Consider the following 21,572-nt stretch of genomic DNA (forward strand, 5'->3'; position numbering starts at 1 on the left):
GGAGCTAAGAGAGGGGAGTGGCTCTGCACCACGAGCCAATAGTCTAATAGTCTGAGCCCAAAGCGACAAGAGCGAGTCTGCGCCTAAAAATATGTAGCCTCGGGTGCGCAACATCACCACCGCGTTCTCCAGCCTATAAATCTGCACAACTGGGAATAAGGATAATGGAAATGTTCTCAACTTTTTTGTTTGCCCTTTTACTAACATCACAACAGGTACTGGCTAACTACAAATTAGAATATTAGAGGAAGTGATTATACTAGGAAGTTATTCAGTTTTATTTTTAATGGTTATGGCCTTTCGTTAAATGGTGCACTGTGTAACTTTTTTCACCAGTCTCCATGCAGACAAGCAGGAGAGGCTACGAGGCCAAGTTGCAAATCAGAAAAAAAATCCAACGTACTTTTGAGAAAATCTAATAACACTGAATAAACATGTTTAATGCCATATTGTGGAACATTCAAGGCATAGGAGGTCAAGATGGTGTCAGACCCCCCCCCCCCCCCCCACCAGAACGGCTATACTGGCCAGCCTATAGAAAGCACACTTTGGATCATATGGGACATTATTAACTTAAATCGAAGAGTTATACACAGATAATTAAAAAAAAAAATTTGTAGAAACATATTGTTTCTATTAGCCATAAGACTGAACATGTGTATAGCAACACTGCAGATTTTTACACATCTTTAAGATTTTAGAGGCTATGTCCGTTGTACTCAATATCAAGGGGTATGGCACCTTTTCAGTCACTATCCATCTAGTCTGACAGGGCATCTGAGATAGTTAAAGGGTTGATCTGGTCCTCCCACCTCCTTGTCTCTGCCCTTCACAAGGCAGATTTAGGAGCAGTCTCTGCTCTCTGTGTTAGCTTTAAAGTGGCTAACACTACTGTAATTATGTGATGTGGGGTGTGCCGGTGTACCAAAATACAGCTACTTATTTGGTGGACCACATTTACTTGGATCTCGAATCGACTGCTTCTGAAACATGTGGGTGCATCTGGGTGTGCACTGTTCTCCTCAGAGTTTTGAGGACCACTGGTGAAAATCAGCCTTAATAACAAGGCAGAGGCCACCCATCATGTTAGTTTCTCTTATGGTACAAGATAAATCACATGTAACAGCAGTGGAAAAGATGCACAACTGAGACTGGAACAAGTGTTTTTTGGAAACAATAATTTGTGAAACTTTTCAAAATTTGCTATAAAATTATAGTTATATTACTTGGAACTCTTTACAGTTTGTGCTCTAACTTTTTAAGAAAGGTACATTAGAATTTACGTCAGACGGAGGTATTTTAGATCTAGACCCACTGCATTTCAGCATTGAAGCTGCAACCCAAATGGATTACAAGTGAGGTCCATTTTGTTTTCTGATGGGAATCTTTTCGTGAACCAAAATATAAATCTGCATTACAACTGCTAATAATAAAAGCTTTTTGACATGAATATGTTTACCTTGTATCTAGGGCCACAGGCAGGCCAAGTTTAGGAAATATGAATTACAATTACAATTAGTTCCTTTGGGCCTTGCTATTATATATAACGTTTTTGGAGGCTTAAAATTGAAACCCATCCATCTTAATCTCCAATACATGAAAAGGGTTTTGCAAGAATCCAAGATAAAGAGTATCTATAATGCCATGTCAGACGGCATCAGTAATGTCTGAGGAAGGTTAGTAATACAAACCAAGAATTAGCATTACTGAACAAAGTGGACATATTGTCATATGTATGTAAATTAAATTAAATTAAATTAAATTGTAAACACTGAAAAAATGGTCCGAGAGGGGTTGCTCAAATTGCAAAAACTAATTTGACAATAACATGACTTTTTTACGTTTCTCTGTCCAGCATGTTTAAATCTTACAAAGGTCGCTTGATTGTGGTCGATGTTAGATCTGCATGTTTTAATTCTTAAAGGTTGAGGAAACATGACTTTATTATAATCTCTGGTGAGGCTCCTCCCTCTGGAATTCTCCTCCCCAAAACTTTTGGAGGGAAAATTCAAATGTCGCAGGACACAGGACAGTTACAGGAGCAGAGGACACAGTGTGGAGCAGGAGGATTATGAGAGCTGATCTGGAGATAAGACTTTTCAAAGATTTTATTTGCTTCTCTGGCCTAGAATGTCGTCATTGTTAAAACATGTTTGTGGTGTTTTATTTGAAAGTAGAGTTAATGTAAGGACTGTTTCCATGAAACAAATTGTATTTGACTGTCCATCAAGATTGTGACAGTTGTACTCAGATTTTAATGTGTTGTTTCCAGAGTCGTCTGCAAACACAGAGTGACGTCCAGAGCTCTGCTGGAGCTGTGGCGAAGTTCATGAATGTTACAGCTGATGTTTCAGAAAAAAGGAAGATGTTTGAGAACCATCAAAACACAGACCACAGATGAACAAAGTAAGTAACTCAACTAAAATGATTTTAAACAAATTTTTCAAAATGAACGTCCTTTTGAAACAGTTATCGTGTTTCTACAGGGTGATGTGGCACTAGGAGGACTTTATACCAGATGCCCTCCCTGTTACTGTGTTTAGAGGAAGAAAAGCAGCACATGGTGAGTTTTGTTTCTGCAGATACAGTTCTAAGGTTCTTGTGATTCTGTTCTGGTCCATTATTGTAGTAATAAGTGCTTTAAATGTATTTAAACATGTACAACAGAGTAGATCATCATAATGTGATCATCATGTGTTATTCGTGTGTCCACAGGCAGAGACCAGAGCGTCTTCACTGGAATAAATCATCACACTGTCCAGCTCCAAACTGTGTGTCTCTGTACTTGTGCTCTCTGTGTGTTTGATTCTGTTTAAGACAATACAGAACTGTGGAAAACTAACGACTGTTTTTGTATTATTTTACAGAATTAGATCAATTAAATGAAATTATACATACTTATACATTTCACCGTAAGGCAACATAAGATAAATATGCATATTCAGCATGATTTGATCAAATTTCATCAACATGAAAAGGTGACATTCATGTTCTGAGAAAAATATGTGTATAGAGGATCAAAATAAGTTTCAAAGCCTAAACATAATTTTATTGCATGCAACCGCTTTCCATAACTTTTTTACGCCAATCGAGTAACCTTTTTTTTCTCAGTGAATATGCCTTATCTGGAAACTGAGGTTTCACTGCAGCCTGTGGGGGAAAATTATCAATATTTTTAATGCTGATAAAAGGGCTGCACAGTTTTTATGTCTTCCAGAATACACTGAGTTCCTCTCACTTAATTGATAACTTAAATGCACCTTTTCCCTTAAACTTTTATATAATATTAATAACATTAATATTTCCACATTTCTTTAACTGCATGCATCAAAATAGCTGTAGCCTAACTGAGCATATAGCATACTGACTATAAGTCAATAAAATTCAAAACATGATTGATTAATGTACTCTTTTATCTGGCATTAAAGATCTACTTGCAGTGAAATCACGCTGGGAATGTTCTACATGCATCTCTAATGGTGGAATATTTAGGAGTTACCATGGAGACATAGTGCACACATTAGCAAAAAAAAAAAAGTTTTAAGATTATGAGAAATCTCAAGAAAACCATAAAATTGATTTAAACAACACTCGTGAGCCTGTGATCAATATGAGCGTTCATAGTCCTGTTTAGGAGCTTGATTTTCAACAGAAATGGTGAGTGTGTGGGTAGAAAAACTGTTGGCCAATGCTCTCTATCTTGTGACTGTAATCTTATATGAGTCTTGTTTAACAAATCAACTATCCTAATGTAGTTCCAACTAAATCAGTTCCTTCTGGTCAGACTGTGTTAAAATAAAGCAGAGATTAAAGACTAACATAGCCTCAAAATGTAAAGTATCAATAAATCTATGGTGGTGAACATCTTCTGCAATTGTTTATCTTGTTACTCTTTTCCAAGCTTATAAATGTAGCTATGTCTCATCAGACTCAAACAGGGAGATGTTTCGGCGTTTGCAATTGTCATGACTCACTCCCATGGTAAATGTCACCACTGCGCTCCTCTGTGTGGGAAGAGCCCAAGTCACGGTCCCCGTCGCCTACAGACGCTATGTTTGTCTCCATCTAGTGGCGAGACCGTATAACTCACATCACTTGAGAGTAGGAGGGGAGAAACGTAACAGAAGAATATGTCATGCCATCGCACCACAATAGCGAGGGTCTTGTTATTGAGTCCTTTTTAATTCACGGGAGATGATATAGACTATAGCCTTTATTTTACATCTGCACTTTGTACAGATAGACAATGTCAACAAATGAGAGAGAGGTGAGGCGGCGTGCGCATGGTGCAACATTATAAATCAGAGCACAGCAACAGGTAGAGTGGCTTTTACATTCCTCAGCCTAAAAAACAACAATGCGTCCCTTCCCAGGAAAGGTACGGAAGTTCACTCATGTCGTTTTATAGGCTACATGTGTTTACACCGCCGACAGCTCTGGTAGTCTGGTTCGTGGTGCTTCTTTGGCATTGAATTGACAGCTCGTTTCTGCATTCAGCGCCCTATCATCATGCAGAAGGGTCACAGGAGACAGGTATGTGAAGTTATTTTACGTTGTCCTTCAAAAAGAAACGATTTATGTTTCCAGCTAGCTCATATAGTACAATATTTAAGTTATATTTATTTAGCTTTTTGTCTGGACTGAGCTAGCCAACAGCAATGTCATATACGATCAATATTTTAAACATTTTACGCACGCATCTTGCTTTGTAGTCTTCACCACACCTCATATTCTTGGCTTGTATTTAGGCAGGGTTGACTGGCAGGGAGCTCATGCCATGTTGAGTAGTCAGTTTTGGGTTAGCTGGTTTTGTGATGACAGTCCTCTGTGTGAGTCAGGTGCATGGGGTTTCTCACACTGGCGCACCTCCCAAATGAATGACTGGTTTGTTTTTTCTCTTAAGGCAAGGTTTAAAAAATAGCTTATTCAGTTGTCCTGAAAATATTGAATGAACCCTAATCATGTATGAGTTTCTGTTTTAAAGGCCAGTATTGAATTCCTGGAGTTGATGGGAGTCGTGAAGGAGAATGGCAGTGATCAGACGTCCTTTCCTCCTGTGGTATGATGTGTTAATTCATTCAGTTGATTTCACTAGCCCACACAATACATAGACAAATGCAATAAAAGCCAAATTTATTTCTACTCAAAGCACACTCCGCTCTCATATGACTATGTGCTGGTGGCCAAAACACTGGAAAACCAAGAGACACACGCCTACAAGAAACAGACAAAATTTATTGAAGAGTTAAAAAAGAAGAATCTCAAAGTTACAGTGAGTATTGTGTAAAGATGAATGAACAGAAGATAATACAAAGGTCTAATTGTGATTCCATTTTGTTAGAAAATTATAGATGAGGATCTGGTCTTTTATGGGATTCAAGCGCCAAAAGAGATTTTTGATAGGTACAGGTATCTACTGAAAGTGTCTGACGCCTGTAACTGGAGCTCGGACCAAAACAATGTGCCCCTCAGCACCAGGTAAACAGTGGCAAATATTAAGTTTAAGCTGTGTTTTAAATAATTGTTGTATTTTAAATAAACTCAGCTGAAGTAATACCTTTATTTTTCAGGATAAGGATTGTCCATTTCATTCTGAATCACACTGAACTGCCTAACACGGGAGGTGAGACCACACGAAATGTGAATTGTAAGCCTGTCACGATAATTACTATATCAACTTATCGTTCAATACATGATAGATGGAACAATAATTATTGGGGTCAATATTTTTCTTTTTCTTACAATTGCTAGTGGGAACAAGAACAATGGGAAATTTAGTTGTTGTTTATTTTGTACTACAATGAAATTTGAGCTCTACAGGGTAGAATTATAAACTTCTATGACTCATTATAGAGACAAACAAACTACTTAAGTTTTGCATTCTTTTAGGGGTTATTTATAGCAGCTCATGTTTTTTTACAATATTCTACATGTAAAATACTTTTTGGGGATAATCCTGCTTTATGGTTAGGTTTAAATATTATCATTTATCATCTATATTTACGTCACAAATATATCGCTGTTAAAAATTAGTTATCTTGACAGGCCTAGTGAATAGTTTGCCAACTAAGAAATAACGTAATGTTTAATTTTCCTCAGAGGGCATACGAGATCTAATGAAGATGAAGGTTTTTGAGGCTAAATTCTGTTTACATGAGGTAAATACTACATAATCTTTACTTCATAGACAACAAAGTTACAGTTAAAGCATCTAAGACAATGACAATGTGGTATTACATATTAATATTGACATACATATTTGTGTGAACTGTGAAACTTGGCACAGCCCTTATTAAGCAATGCATAAGTGCCTGAAGTATTTCATGAACAAAAGCTACCTGAGTAACATTAACATGACTAATGCAGCGTCTGAATATCAGCCTTAGATGGACATATTTGGACACATAGACACATAAGTTTTATATAAACCGTTTCAAACTGATCTGTATTTCAGCTGTGTAAATGATGTGGGTGATTTGTGTTTTTGTGTCAGAAAAAGAAACAAAGGGAGCTGAAGGAAAACTGGGCTCGATGGACAGCCTGTCTCCAAGGGCAACCCATAACTGCTGTCAGGTTCGCACTGCAACGCACTACCCAGTTATTATGTTTCTCACCACAATTGTCGTTATTGTGCCAATAATTCTCTCCATCTATGACACTGTGAAGCACTCTCAAGTATTGACAGCAGCCAATATTTGAGCACCCGCCCACTACCTTTTGCAACCTTTGCTTAGGATTGCACTTAGAATGATGCTTCACTCAGTTGTGATGTGCAGCATAAACAAGTGCTACTTTTTCCCTACTTCACACCTGTATTTGACAGTTTGTGTAAATAAGAAATGTGGTCACTGAAAGCAACTAGATTATATGAATTACTGTTTATTTTTTCATTACTTTACTTACTTACTTGGCTAATATCGCAACCTGAGCCAATGAGGCATTAATGTGTGAAACAAAATAAAAAAAATTTATCCACTCTGTAAATTAAAAGATGTATAGACATGATCAGATTATATGTATGTGTATTTTAGGAACTACTTTGGGGAGAAAGTGGCCCTCTACTACCTGTGGCTGGGCTGGTACACGTATTTGCTCATCCCACCTGCTGTCATTGGGGTCATTGTGTTTCTCTATGGACTGGCCTTCTTCAACACTTCACCCTTAATGTAAGAAAAGATGGGGCCATACTTTATTATACCTTTGTGAAAGTTTTGTTTTAAGATGTTCTCCCTTTGTAGAAAGGAGGTGTGTGAGTCAGACACAGTCATGTGTCCTCTTTGTGATAAAAGATGTAAAGTCTGGATGCTCTCTGAAACCTGCACTTATGCCAAGGTATGTATCTCTATGTTTTAAGATCTTACTATTGATAATTTGCAGTGACATCATGTTGGGGGTGCTCTACATTGTGACACAGTACACATATTAGCAAACATAGACAAAAAAGTTTTAAGATAGTCTGCAAACTCACAAAATCTAAATCTACAAAATGGATTTAAACAACACATTTTCTTGACCCTGTGGTCAATATGAGAGTTTGTGGTCCTGTTTAGGAGTTAGATTTTCAACAAAAAAGAGTGAGAGTGACTAACCGAACTGTAATTTATATGTGAGAGACTTTTTAAGCACACAAATTGTCTCACAAAAGGAGTTCCTAGTGTCACTACCAGTTACTACTACAACCACTATTTAGTAATGTTATTATGCACTGCTGATAGTACTACAGAGGCTATGACTAACCATTCATTTCAACATTCGTAAAGGGGGTCACTGTTAAGCCCTTGGTTTAGGCTTCATTAACACATGACTCAGTGATATAGACCACAGTATCTGGTCATATTTTGTTCTTCTTTAGCTTTGGTTCAGGACTGTTTTAGAATCTGTTTTGTTATTCGGTAATTTATTTATTTTACTTATTTTGGGTGTGAATACTGATTGTACACGATTTTAATAAAAATGTAAAATGTAAAAATGATAACAAAATTACTTTTTTAGGTGACACTTCTCTTTGACAACAATGGCACTGTGTTCTTTGCGATGTTCATGGCAATTTGGGGTAAGTCATTTCTAATTATTTTCTGGAGATTAAATACTTGGGCCTTGAGTTTTTATATTACACTTGGGTGTAAAAGCACCCAGCTGATGGCACGTCACCCAGACAAATTTCTGACGATTATTTTTTCATCGAGGCCATCTGTTATAGGGGTGGTCCAGCAAACTTTAGACTGTACTTTAAAATATATATATGTGTGTGTGTGTGTGTGTATACACATACAATTTCTGTATTCAGTATTTGCCAAGGAAATTTGCATATTCTTATAATTAGTTGCATATTGCATATTGCACATATGCAATTGCATATGCAAGACCTCAGTGGTTTCTTGATATTAGGGGGTTTGAGCACCCTTTGGAGGAAGAAAAACTCCCTATTTGTTAGGTTAGTTTTTGTTTATTATGGGGATAATACCACTTTATTGAATATTCAAACTGGTTTAATTTGAATGTCTGCATGAAAAACGTGCAATTACAAATGCTGAATGACCAGAACGTTACAATTAAGGTTATATTTAAATGTTTTACTCACAGAAGTATATTTCTTGCTACATTTAACAGCAACTCTGTTTCTTGAGTTTTGGAAGCGTCATCGTGCATGTTACGTCTGTGAGTGGAAAGTGTCAGACTGGTCAGAAGAGGAGGTATGACCCCTCTGTGTGTGTACTTCTGCTCATATTTATCCTACTATATGATTCATGACATGATATACATCCAATGCTGTTAAATAATTGTAGGAGGAACTGATCCTGCAAATCGTGAACAATGTTAACTGTGAACCCCGAAAGTACAAGCACTCTTACCTGCGAAGTACACTAGTTTTGATCTGTGTGACATTAATGGTGGGTGACATGTGATTTTTCTGAAATAATTGTGCTCCAAGCTGATTCCCTTTGGAAAGTTAAGGCAGTAATATTTTCCTCAGATTCTGGTCATCATTGGTCTGACTCACGCCTTGGTGGTTTTTCGAGTGATTGCGGCTGTGTTTTTGGCTGAAGGATCGGAGTTTCTGAGCACACACTCCAACAGTGGGGCCATGATGTTGGGGGCTCTTTTTCATTATGTCATCATTATTGTCATGACAAGGGTATGCAGAACTTTTAATATTTCACAAAATAAATCCATAAAATAAGTAAAATAACTAAGATATTTTTCCCTATTTTTTTGCAGATAAACAGGATTGTAGCCATGAAGCTGTGTGAATTAGGTAAATTAGTTTTACAAATATCTTAATGAACATTTTAGATGCTTGCATGAAGATTAATACTATGAAGTGTTAAGATTATCCCAAAAATTACTTCTAAGTTATTTTTTGTTTTTTAGTTTATTTATGTATTTTTTGTTAGTTGTCTCCACTGTTGTATATACACAAAACAAAAGTACTAATTTTGCTGATTATTTGAAGAAATGTGATCAACAGATTAAATAGTGTTTTAAGCTGCCCTGTCCTGGATGAACTGTGGAAGATTGTATTGTATTTTACAGAGAAAACCAGATCATTTGCTGAAACTGAAAGAAGCTTCACCATCAAGATGTTCACCTTTCAGTTCTTCACTTATTTCTCCTCACTCTTTTATGTGGCATTTTTTCTTGGCAGGTGAGAATGCACTATATGCTTACGTAACATTGATACTTTGCAGTTGATGTCATCAACATTGCCTGGGGTGTGATGTTAGAGGCTCTGCTCTGAGGCTTGTTAGATTTGAGTCTGAGCTTTATTTTAATGCAATCTGACTAGAACTGACTTATTACTTGGAAATACAACAGGTGAGATGATTTGTGCTGTTAAACAAGTCTCTCACACATAAAATTACAATCACAAGCTAGCTCATATTAACCAATGTTTATTCATTAGGCACTCTCACCTTTTTATTGAAAATCAAACACAGGACCATGAATGCTTGTATTGACCACAGGCTCCTGAAATTGTTTTTTCTTGAGTTTTCAGACAATCTAAAATGATTTGACAGTGTTTGCTAATGTATGCATCATGTCACCATAATAACTTCTGAAATTTCAGCATAGAAAAACATGTAGAACACCCCCAGCATGATGTCACTGCAAAGTATCATACAAGCTTATACTTCCTCTTCACTTCTATGAAATCTATTCATTACCAGAATAAACGGTCATCCTGGTGGTTACGTGCGCATAGCAGGAATATGGAGACTTGAAGAGGTAACTAAACACAATAATTAAATCAGTTGTGTATTTTTGGTGGTCGGATTGGGAGTTTGAATGTTTATGTTCTGTTTGCAGTGTCACCCCAGTGGATGTCTGACTGACTTGTTTATCCAAATGGCATTTATAATGGTACTGAAGCAAACCATTAGCAATGTCTTTGAGTTCACTGGCCCGTAAGTCCTTTATTTTTTCTAACAATTTTACTTAATTACTGTGATAAGTGGTGTGATATGTTTGTATTAATTTCAGGTGGTTTTCACGCTGGTTGAAGAGGAGAAGGACACAGAAACTGCAGAGAAAATGTGGTCACTGTTATCACAAAGATGACACCCTGGACTCTGGGTCTGAACTGTGTGAAAGCTGCAAACTTCGAGACTGGCTCAGCAACTACCGCCTCAATGATGTTGACTCTTTCAGCCTTTTCAATGAGTTTCTGGAGATGGGTATGCAAACAAAAATCAGACCAAAAATATCTATAACTATATATCAGCTAATGATGTTTCTTGCATTATTTTTTTACAGTGATCCAATTCAGCTTCACCACTATTTTTGTGGCTGCATTTCCTCTTGCTCCTCTACTTGCACTCCTCAATAACATCATAGAGATACGGTTGGATGCTATTAAGATGGTCACTCTGGAGAGAAGACTTGTCCCAAAGAAGACCAATGACATAGGTAAGAAACCCAAGCAGTACACTTTTAATCCTTATGACCTACCTATTACATTATAGATATAGCTAAGTTTTGATCCTATTAATTATCAAATACTAAGACTAATTGGAGTCGTAGGTGTTTGAGAATGGTATGACGCATACTTAGTTAAATTTTATTAGTCCACAAGGGAAATAATTTGGACACAGTAGCTCACACATCACAATATATTGTAATAAAAAATAGCAAAATCAATCAAAAATCAAATTAAAATAAGTAGCAAGATATCAAGAGACTGGGGTCTAATAAGGCATAATCTTATAAATGTATATGTACCAGTAAAAATATATATAGTAATACAAATATATCTCAGCTATATACAAGAAGAAGGTAAGGAGAAAAGTGCAAAGATGAAATAGTGACTGACATGTGACAGAAAGTTATCTATTACATAAGGGTGAGTTGTACAGTTGTATGGTGTATGGTATGAATGTAGACTTGTATGAGCGGAGCTGTAGGAGCCTGTTGTATGGATCTTTGTTTTTAGGCTGAAGTTATTTTCTTTGCTTGCTGTTCCTCACCAGGTGTATGGATACATGTGCTTGAAGCTATTGGAGTTTTAGCTGTTATTGCAAATGGACTGGTCATTGGAGTATCATCAGACTTCATTCCTCGACTGGTGTACCGTTACCTCTATGGTCCCTGTGCCAATGGAACAGCTACAGATACTGAGTAAGTAGTAATTAATTTGATCATTTGAATTAGCAGTCATGATTTTGTTTTACTTACATATAAATACTCATCTTTTTCAGTTGTATGGAGGGATACATCAACAACACCCTTTCTATAGCACATGTCAAAGACCAGGGCATATACAATGAGTTCTCAGCAAGTCAAATGGTGACCCCTAGTGGGATGAATGTCTCGTATTGCAGGTATGGTACTTACAAAACATAATTAAAAGAAACGTTTACTGTGCTGAAGAATCTTTACAAATATACAAAAATGTTGGTCTCTTTTGTTATAGCTATAAAGACTATCGGAGCAATGAAGATTACAGTCTGACCCCTCAGTACTGGTTAATTTTGGCAGTGCGGTTTGCATTTGTCATCTTGTTTGAGGTTAGTAATTTTTCTATTTTCTTACAGTTAAAACCTGATCCAGCCCACAACATACTCTATGAGCTCACATTCTTTACATTGTGTGTTTGCAGCATGTTCTTGTCATCTGTAAATTCATAGCATCCTGGTTCATTCCAAGCGCTCCTATGGAAGTAAAAAATGACAAATTGTTTGATAAACTCAACCGGCTGAAAGAGGAACTCAAGTAGGTCACACATAACTCGCATACTACACTGTTATTGATTATTCTAAAGTAATTTTGCTGGACTTTAAAATTTTTCTTAAATTTTTTTCAGGTCATTTGAAGCATAATAGCCTTATGACCCTGTTGCCTTGTGCATTAAAATGTGTTGACAGTCAATGCAAAATGCGTGGCTGGGCTGTGAAGTATTCACAGTGTCCTGGGTTACGATCTGATATGAAATACAGGCCAATGGACTCACAATGTGAAACACTCTTAAACTGTATTAAGTGCTCAGTTACAGCTTTGGGCAGGGCGAGTATACGCTTTTTCAAGGATGCAATGATTGTATACTGCTGAATCCCTATACTCTGTAATGTGCTTTTTGAAGGTTTACATTTTTATACTGCTCTTGCACTGTACGTTATTACAGTGTTGCCTTATTTAGTTTGAGCCTTGTGATACAGTGTCATGGTAAATGGTCACATTTTTATATAGTGCTTTTCCACCTTTGAGGCACTCAAAGCGCTTTTCATCAAGTGTCATTACTGCCATGCCAATTAATGTAAACTACTGAAGTATGTTTTTTGTTTTGTTTTTATTATTTAAATTATATGTTGATTAAAATATATTTCTGTCCTGGTCATTGTTTGCTGCACATTTTAGAGATTATTGGCACTAGGTGTTTATTTTTATACATACCACCAGCATTTATTTACCCAAACTGAAGAGGAAGTGCCGCTCATAGATAAGTGCTGCTTTTTCTTTATTCGCATCAGGTTAATATCTAAACAGGTGAAAGCTGACGCGCATGTCACGTGATCACCTAGAGCCAATAGAGTGTTAAGTTTCGGTGTTTTTCAGGTAAGTGTATGAAAGTGGAGGCTGGTGTCCTTGTAGTTGTCGCCTACTAGACACACACAGGTGTTACAACTGTTACAACTACAGCCTTGTTAACGCATTATTACTAGAAAAGGTATGATTTAACTACCTCCAACTTCCACTTAAAGACTAAGGAGGCATCTTTATGGCTTTCAGGTTAGCCGTCTTCCTTCTGCTGTGCGCCGGCTTGTCTGACACGTCCTCCCTCGTAGTCGGTAAGGGAATTAGTTCATTTATTTGATTGTAAAGATATTTGCCTTGAGACACAGATTTTGACCTAACCTATTTTTTTATAAATTAGTATGTAATTCCCATGATACACTTGAAAGCATCAGAAAAGGACTGCGGGATGCAACTTGACCTGGGTAAATATTAGGTCGGTCCCATGCGGCTCGAGCGTGCGGAGTCACACAATCTGTCGCACAGTCACATGCTGTTGCTTAGTAACCAGTCCCAGACTTTAGACCCGGGTCTGCTGCAGCCTTCAGTGTTTGAAGGAAAAACAGAGAAATAAAAGCTCAGATACTGTGGACACTAGCGCGACTGTGGGTAAACGGCGCCGTATACGCAGCTGGTTCGGCCGGTTATTGGTTTTGGTCACGCGCATACGCCAAACTTGAAAAACGAGTCTCATTTAGGCTACTTACGCTATACGTTTACGTTTATTTTTATTGTTTTAGTCTATTATTATCTACTGTATATAGGTCTACTGTGTTGAACCAATCCATCTAAATTATTATGAACCCACAGCGTGTAATCAACTGTCAATAAATCTGTCAATAAATATACTCTTTTTTGATAGTTACCTGCTGTAGAAAGACTATGCAAAGTTTTTGTACCCACTAGCCTTATGCAAATAGCTGTAGGCTACATTTTCATAGGCCTAGAGCATTTGCAGATGTTGCTTTCTTTTTATTTTGATTTTTTTTTTTTTAAAGAATGATTTTCTCAGATTTATGTAATATCACAACATCACATGCAAATGTTCATTTAATGTACATATTATTATTTATACCAGCTTGTCAAAGCCTGATCCTGACAGATCTCAGAAGCTAAGCAGTGCAGGGCCTGGTTAGTACCTGAATGGGAGACCACTGGGAAAATCAGGTGCCACAGTGGTTCGCCAGTTGCAAAAACTGTCATTGTGTCCTTAGGCAAGGCACTTCACCCGCATTAGCTAGTATGAATGTGGAGTGTGTGTGAGTGATGGTGGTGGTCAGAGGGACCTATGGTGCCAATGGCACCGATTGGAATGGCAGCTGTGCTTCAGTCAGTCTGCCCCAGGGCAGCTGTGGCTACAATAGTAGCTTACAACCACCGGGTGTGGAGTGACTGAATAATGCTCTGTAAAGCGTCTGTGTGACAAAATGTCTGTGAAAAGCACTACATGAATAAAAAAACTTACTTACTCATTATTTATGTATTATTGGGTAATTTTTTCATTACGCCTCCGTAAGGACACCTCAAGTGGCCCTTGACATGTCTTTATGAATGGCTTTATCTATGATTTGCATCACTATAGGTTAATACACCTTGGAGGTATGGCTAGATTTAAATGTTCTTTACTCCAATGTGTTGAGTATTTCTTCTCGCATTGACAGTTTACTATTTTAATATGTTTGAATAAACTTTGATTTATGAACTAAATACAATAATAACATTTATCACAAAGAGTTTCTCTCTCTTCATTTTTAGCTCAAAGCTGTGTGGATCCTGGACGTGTGACGGAGCAGGTGCTGTTTGCTGGCGAGCAGTTTCCCTCATACCGTCTACAGTGTCCTTTAGATCCGTCTCCGCAGATAACATGGCTCAAAGACTGTGTGCAGCTGCACTCTCAAACAGAGAAATCCTACCTGGAGTTCATCACACTGAATGTAGAAGACCAGGGGAACTATACTTGTGCGAATGGCAATGACGGCTCATTATCATATACAGTGAGACTGATCATTCAGGGTAAGCATAAACTATATTTATGTATAGGGCTGGACACTGTTCATTTCTTTTGCTTATCTAAACTATACCAGAACAATATTTTTTCTGGTACCTATTTGTTCTGTGTTAATGATTATCTAGATTCTTAATAAGAAAAATATTACTATTTCCGGACATCAAATTAGCTGTTTGTATTACTGCAGAAACTTGGCTAGTCATTTTTCAACCAACCAGGCACATTTTAATACTTTAGTCTTGTACCTTTTTGACAGCAGTAGCACCAACTGTTTTTTTTTTCCAGCGGTTGTCAAAAATTTTACACCACCCTGCCACTGCAGAAAATATTGGCCTTCCAGATATCACCAGATCTAAACCAGGTATAAAACAGGACTATTCTCAATCTAAACCAGGGCTAAAACAGTTCTTAACATACAGTAGGATGGCGCAATTGCTGCAATCATTATAAAAACGGAATGGCCCAAAGGAGGACACAAGTACAGATTAAACTCAGCAAATAATTGGGCTATGGAGGAATTAGCCTATTACCGGAATAAGATCATCAACCACACTTTTTGAACCATGTCGCATGTCAATAATAATAATAATAATAATAATAATAATAATTGAACATATGTGAACCTATTATGGTATGTTAGCTGAGGTTGTCTCCACCTGTGGGAAGGCATTTCATTTCCACATAGCAGTCTGACCAGACCTGGTAAAGCATAAAGGCATCCTTTGTATTGAACACAGATAAACCTGGTATGTTCTTACACAGAGAGGAACTGCTCCACAGAGCCAGAGTTCATCCCAGATGGAGGTCGGATGACACTGCACAGGAATGTGGGAGAGACAGTTATAATGAATTGTACGACTTTGCTCCTCTGGCACCCAAAGGACCCAAGCCACTGTAACACCGCCATGCACTGGAGTCATAATGGACAGAACATCACCCACCACCCTCTGATGAAAATATCCACCTGGTAAAACTGTTCTTAGACCTGCTAGAACGCAATAGTATCTTAGAATATTGGGACAATATGTGGAATCATTCTGAAATACTTTTTAGGTTTTAGAATTAAAAGAAAAAGTCAAAGATCCATTCAGGCTTTCGTTTGGTTAAAGCAGGGATCATCAAACTCTGGCCCACCAAGCTCCTTTGACCGCTCCCCCCAGCCCCTGTGCCCCCCACTTCTTGAATTGGCCCTATGAGGCAATCCTCAAAAGTTATCATGGCCTAATTTTTAAATTACTTTTTGGAAAATAATAACATGTTTGCATCTTGCATTTTGTGGATTTTTTCAATTCCAAATTATATTTAAATGAAGTATTTATATTTATTTTTTAATAATTATATGAAATATTTACATTTGCCTCCAAATTTTCATCACCTGACAAGCTCTAGATCAAACAGTGACAGTCAACGCACGCACAGAGTACTGTAGTGCAGTTATGAACAGCCCCCAGAGAAAAAAAGTTTGGTGAACCCTGGGTTAAAGGAAAAGACAATAATAATTCCACACTTTGGTTAACTTTACTTTTTTGTATATATATTACATTTAGATCTAGTTAATGTCACAAAAGTCTATCTTGAAACAATACATGTCTGGAACCAGTTTTCAATACACTGGAATTATAAAGGGAATGTTGCTATAAACTGATGTTTTTAAGGACAAGGCTCAATACTCAATACCCATTTTGATTCCACAATCATCACAATATTAATTTAGATAAACACAAAATGTAAATTACTAATTTAAACAAATTATATATTTATTTATTCTTTAACAGGCCTGTGGGTCCAGGTAAACTGATAGTGAGCAGTCAGCTGGAAATCACACTGGAAAACCAAGATTTTGGTCTTTACACCTGCAGAGTGAGAAACGCAACCATGGAGTTCTCTGTAGAACTTACACAATGTAAGAAAATACTAACTACTATTACTGTATTACTGTGTGTTTGGCACACAGAAATGATGTCATGCCATTTGCATTTATGAGAAGACATTGTGTACCATGTTAAAGGAAAATCCCTAAATCAATCAATGCAAGAAAGCAGCACTTAATATTTTACAACTGCTCTGTAAGGGAAGTTTATGTCTCAAAGGTATGACGTCCTTTTATTGCATCGTTATAGCATCTTGGCAGAAAACTTAATGATGCTGAAACTAAAAGACTTGATCATAATGTTGTTTATCTAGACTTCTTCTTCTTGGTATGTCTATGTAGTTCAACCAAGTCACACGGCTGCTGTCATTGGAGCCATTATGGTGCTTGCCCTGCTGGGTGTATCTGCTCTTGTGTACATCAAGTGTCACCTAAATATCAAAATGTGGTACAAAAATATCTACGGAGACTATGAACTCAGTGGTAAGACTGAAATACCCAGTTCTATTTGAATTTCCAAGTATGAAATTACAAACTGTAACTCCTTTTTTTTATTGTAGATGGGAAACTCTATGATGCCTACATCTCATATGTGAACAATGATCATGACAGGAAGTTTGTAAATTTTATTCTGAAGCCTCATCTTGAGAATAAAAATGGATATAAAGTCCACCTCAATGACAATGATATTCTGCCTGGTGGTGGTAAGTGTAGAAATCTTATATTATTTTGTCTGTCTGGTAATCAGTGATCAGGTAAGGAAGATCAAATACCACCACCGACTTGCTGATATTGTTAATTTAAAGGTGTACTATGTAACATTTTTGGTACTTGCTCATCTCTGTGGAGCTTTTGTTCCTTTTCCTGAATTGTTCCACAGTATGGCATTATCTATCTTGTGATTGTTTAATTACTGGTGTTTTTATTGCATGTTTTGTGCTCTCATGTACAAAACATGCATTGTGACCGTGATTTGGGTCACCTCTCCATAGATCTGACCTGTAAGGGCAGAAAGCCCTCTCTGTTTGTGGAAAATCCAAAATGGGCTTTCAATAAAACAAAGAGAGCTAAAAACAGGACAACAGAGAACCAGAACCCAGGAGAAAGGGTGTAACTAGGTATAACTATTTCTTACATGGCTGGTGTTTCTGAAAAACTACAGAGAATTTCAGACAACATCAGATCCCAGTCTATTTCAAACCCACAAACACTTTAAAACAGAAACTGGTCCACCCAAAGGACAAAATACTGAGCCACAAACAAAGCATTGTTGTCTACTCCATTGAGTGTAGTGAAGACTACAGTGAGTGCTACATTGGAGAAGCAAAACAGCCACTTCACAAGAGGATGTACCAACACAGACGAGCGCAATAGTGGATCTCAGTCTCCACCTAAAAGCCACGGGCCACTCCTTTGAGTATAGTGAAGTACAGATCTTAGCCAGAGAAAAGAATTGGTTTGAGAGGGAAGTTAAAGGGGCTGTTTTTATTAGAAAAGACAATCCTTCCTTGAACAGAAATGGAGGGCTTAGACATCATCTGTCCCACATTTATAACTCCATCTTCAAACCTAAATCAAAAACAAAGAAGACAATAGGAATAGCCAGGACAAGCTCAGCGGTGTGAAAGCACCCATCAGGGCCCTGAATGATTATGCTAATATGACTCCCCACTTGCAGTTCAATAGGCCTAGCTAACTAACAGAAACTGTAAACAAGTTGGTGTGTTAGTTTCAGAGTAGTTTCAGTGTAGTTCAGGGAGATATAAGGCAGTGTCCACTAGCAATCTGACCGGAACTGAAGAAGCAGCTTGGACAAGCTGCGAAACGTATTCAACCAAAAAAAAAAAAACTTTATCCAATTGACAAATTGAATTTCTACTTTGCTATGGATTCTACCTGGATGACTGAGGGATTCTACACACATCTGACCTGTAACTTGGTCAGGTGGCATCATATGCTTGTCTCCATGCAAATAGATAAGTTTAATGCCATACTGTGGAACATTATATGGAAAGAAATAACATCTCCATGGAGAAATGTAAGTTGCAAACCCTCATTATTAAAATTTAACATTATTAAACAGCATTATTAAAATTGTCTAAGACACTTGAGTTTGTGATTTCTTGGCCATTGTAAAATTTCCTTCCATTTTAAGTAACTGATGTATGTGTGTGACACCCAGACAGAATGTGGTGACATATTTTTATCTTTGGTAAATGATACCACTGCATATTTTCAGAGCCGTCTGCTGAACTGATCATGAACATGAGTCGATCCCGGCGTCTCATCGTGGTGCTTTCATATGCCTATCTGGAACAAGACTGGTGCAACAACAACTTCAAGTGAGCCTTTGAAAAATCCATGAGATTTTACTTGTCAGTGATGTACACCACTAGAGGGCGCTGTTGTGTTTTGTTCTGTTCAGACTGGGCTTTCAGCATTTACTGGAGTTGTGTCCACGGCCCATCCTGGTTCTACTGGAGGGTCAGAGTAAACGCTTTAGTTCAGAGGTCAAAGAGCAGCTGACAGAGCACCAGCACTGCCTCACCATACTCACCTGGAGACACAACTCTGTGGTACAGTTTGTGTTAACGTGTAATAAAATGATCAACAAAGGTTTAAAACATCATGTTACAGTTTCCTTACATAGGCCCTTGTAAATTAAAAATTCAAAAAGAGAGATTATATTAACTATATTAATAGTTCATGCTCAGAAATTAGAAAAGCAGTAAATATACAATATACAATACATTAATACAATGTAACAAAAATATGAATAATTACTGGATAATTATTGAAAACAAAAACAAAAAAAAAGAAAAGAAAAACAACACTTGAATCAAAGTCTGGATCTTGCAACCTATCCAAGTGAATCTAAAAGCTTGTCATAAGGTACCTCATTACTTAACAGCTCTGCTAATCAACATACTGTATATGATGACGATATACTATATTCTTTGTATATACTATATTCTTTGATATTAATACATTTTCATGGTACCCCTATAGACCCCATCTTCAGTCTTCTGGAAGGAGCTGTCTCTCATCATGCCTCGGCGCATCTTCTTCCGCAATGAATCATCTGGAGACCCTCAGACTGCTCCATGACGATAAGGACCCCATGTTGACCATGGACCCGGACTACCTGGACTGTCGCTCTGACACAGACCCTGCCGGAGACCTTGGTGAGTGATGCACCTGTTTACTGTTAATGATTAACTAGGATTCATCTGTTATCAGAATAAAGCAGGCTGTTAACCCAGTTTCACTGTAGATATGAACATTTCATTTGACTTGAATTAATTGTTAACTGCTGTTTACTATTTTACTCTATGCTTTGACAATAGGGTCACATGAAACATGCTCAAGAATTATGTGAAGACTATATTATAACTTTCTATTGAAAAATACACAACACATCAAATAAGCCTAACTAAAATTTTAAAAATAAAAATAAAGTAGTATTGTAGTACAGTATTTCAACATTAATAATGCATTAATACATTATAACCTAATCAGCACTAACAGCTTTTTTATATTTTATCCAATTCTTGAGGTCTGATGGGTCAGGTTGGAGATATAATGTGTTTTTTTTTATCATAAATAATCGTTTTGGCTACCAAGAAGAACACATTTGAAGAGAAAAAAATCTAGTGATGATCAAATTATCTCCAAATATCCTGTAGGGTGCATCCTTTCTGCAGAACAGGGTGGATGACCAGATGAATCACTAAGAGTAAATTGAAGTCTGAGTGATCTGATGCAACAAAACACGCACTCTAACAATCCCGTGTAATAACCACGCATTCTAACAATCCCGTGTAATAACCACGCATTCTAACAATCCTGTGTAATAACCACACACTCTAGCAATCCCATGTCACAATTCTGATTCGTACTGGTTCCATTTTATGCATGCGGGCATTAGCTTATTCTTGGTTATGGTTGAGAACAGTAGGATTTCATCAGTGTAACATTTGGATGAATATTACAGGGGTGCGTCTCCCGGCTTACAAGGCCATGGTGTGCAGAGCTCCGGTGCTCCCTGCAGCTTCTACTTCTGAATCCAGACCTGCTGATGCTGAAGTGTCCGACCTTGGATCACGCAATTACAGAGCGCGTTCGGATTTCTACTGCTTAGTCACCGAGAATGATATATGAGCCAGAGTGTTATGGACCTTTATATGCCCTTTTGTTGATTATTTGGAAGTAATTATGTTGTTTTTATACACATTTATATGCGTGGATGGCAGATGTGAAATGATTTGTGCATTTTTATGATTTTTATATGCCTTGCAGGGATTTGTATGTATGTGTGCCTGTGTGTCCAGCAGAGGGCAGAGTAGTAAAAGAACCTCTAGTTGCCTTATGTTTTTACTCTACAGCTGTTGAAAAAATGTGACTGACAGTGGCCACTTGCTGAACAGACTTAAGCTGTCTGTCTTACAAGCAGCAGAAAGCCTGACTCTTTCTAATGTTACTGCATGTCCATGTGCCTTGTCTGAAGACTATGTGACAACCTGAATTATAAAGTTTTATGTATTTTTCCTGTTCTTTTGTGGTTTGTTTTGAGTTAATTGAATGGCTTCAAATCACAGCCTAAATAAGAGCCCATCTGGCAAGTTCTGGTATGGCTCTTGTCTGAGCAGGAGAAAATATGTAAACTGGGAGCGGCCTCCATTTCAC

At 37.4% G+C, this 21,572-nt stretch overlaps 2 protein-coding genes across 3 annotated transcripts; both read left to right on the forward strand.

Annotated features, from left to right (window-relative positions):
- The first annotated feature begins 4,268 nt into the window (after positions 1 to 4,268).
- Positions 4,269 to 12,832, forward strand: LOC110169621 (anoctamin-9). 2 transcript variants are annotated; one of them, XM_020935179.2, is made up of 25 exons: positions 4,269 to 4,318; positions 4,409 to 4,533; positions 4,985 to 5,059; positions 5,150 to 5,272; positions 5,342 to 5,478; positions 5,571 to 5,623; positions 6,100 to 6,158; positions 6,494 to 6,573; positions 7,032 to 7,166; positions 7,239 to 7,332; positions 7,993 to 8,053; positions 8,611 to 8,693; positions 8,787 to 8,891; positions 8,975 to 9,136; positions 9,220 to 9,256; positions 9,535 to 9,646; positions 10,170 to 10,227; positions 10,309 to 10,406; positions 10,483 to 10,676; positions 10,756 to 10,908; positions 11,469 to 11,616; positions 11,697 to 11,819; positions 11,912 to 12,005; positions 12,098 to 12,210; positions 12,302 to 12,832. In XM_020935179.2, the coding sequence occupies exons 2-25, from the start codon at positions 4,510 to 4,512 to the stop codon at positions 12,315 to 12,317; spliced, it is 2,337 nt and encodes a 778-aa protein (XP_020790838.1). In that variant the 5' UTR covers positions 4,269 to 4,318; positions 4,409 to 4,509; the 3' UTR covers positions 12,318 to 12,832. The 2 variants fall into 2 exon arrangements, with proteins under 2 accessions (XP_020790838.1, XP_055011492.1); XM_055155517.1 differs by lacking the exons at positions 4,269 to 4,318; positions 4,409 to 4,533 and adding an exon at positions 4,853 to 4,908 and having other exon boundaries at positions 4,990 to 5,059.
- Positions 12,833 to 13,067: 235 nt separating this feature from the next.
- sigirr (single immunoglobulin and toll-interleukin 1 receptor (TIR) domain) lies at positions 13,068 to 21,430 on the forward strand. The gene is given in 11 exon segments (XM_020935318.2): positions 13,068 to 13,283; positions 14,764 to 15,021; positions 15,779 to 15,983; positions 16,792 to 16,919; positions 17,229 to 17,369; positions 17,447 to 17,590; positions 19,126 to 19,228; positions 19,312 to 19,462; positions 19,896 to 19,984; positions 19,986 to 20,071; positions 20,881 to 21,430. Coding segments are annotated over 11 exon segments (1,542 nt in total). The 5' UTR covers positions 13,068 to 13,213; the 3' UTR covers positions 21,048 to 21,430.
- Positions 21,431 to 21,572: the final 142 nt, after the last annotated feature.

The sequence above is a fragment of the Boleophthalmus pectinirostris genome, unplaced genomic scaffold (assembly GCF_026225935.1).
Source record: "Boleophthalmus pectinirostris isolate CB_2022bp ecotype Guang Dong unplaced genomic scaffold, ASM2622593v1 HiC_scaffold_2, whole genome shotgun sequence".
Taxonomy (NCBI): Eukaryota; Metazoa; Chordata; class Actinopteri; order Gobiiformes; family Gobiidae; genus Boleophthalmus; species Boleophthalmus pectinirostris.

Coding starts and splice junctions, on each gene's coding strand:
- LOC110169621 (XM_055155517.1), top strand. CDS start 4,874: ATGAATGACTGGTTTGTTTTTTCTCTTAAGGCAAG. Junction 8,694..8,786: donor CAGACTGGTCAGAAGAGGAG/GTATGACCCCTC, acceptor AAATAATTGTAG/GAGGAACTGATCCTGCAAAT. Junction 10,677..10,755: donor CAATGAGTTTCTGGAGATGG/GTATGCAAACAA, acceptor ATTTTTTTACAG/TGATCCAATTCAGCTTCACC.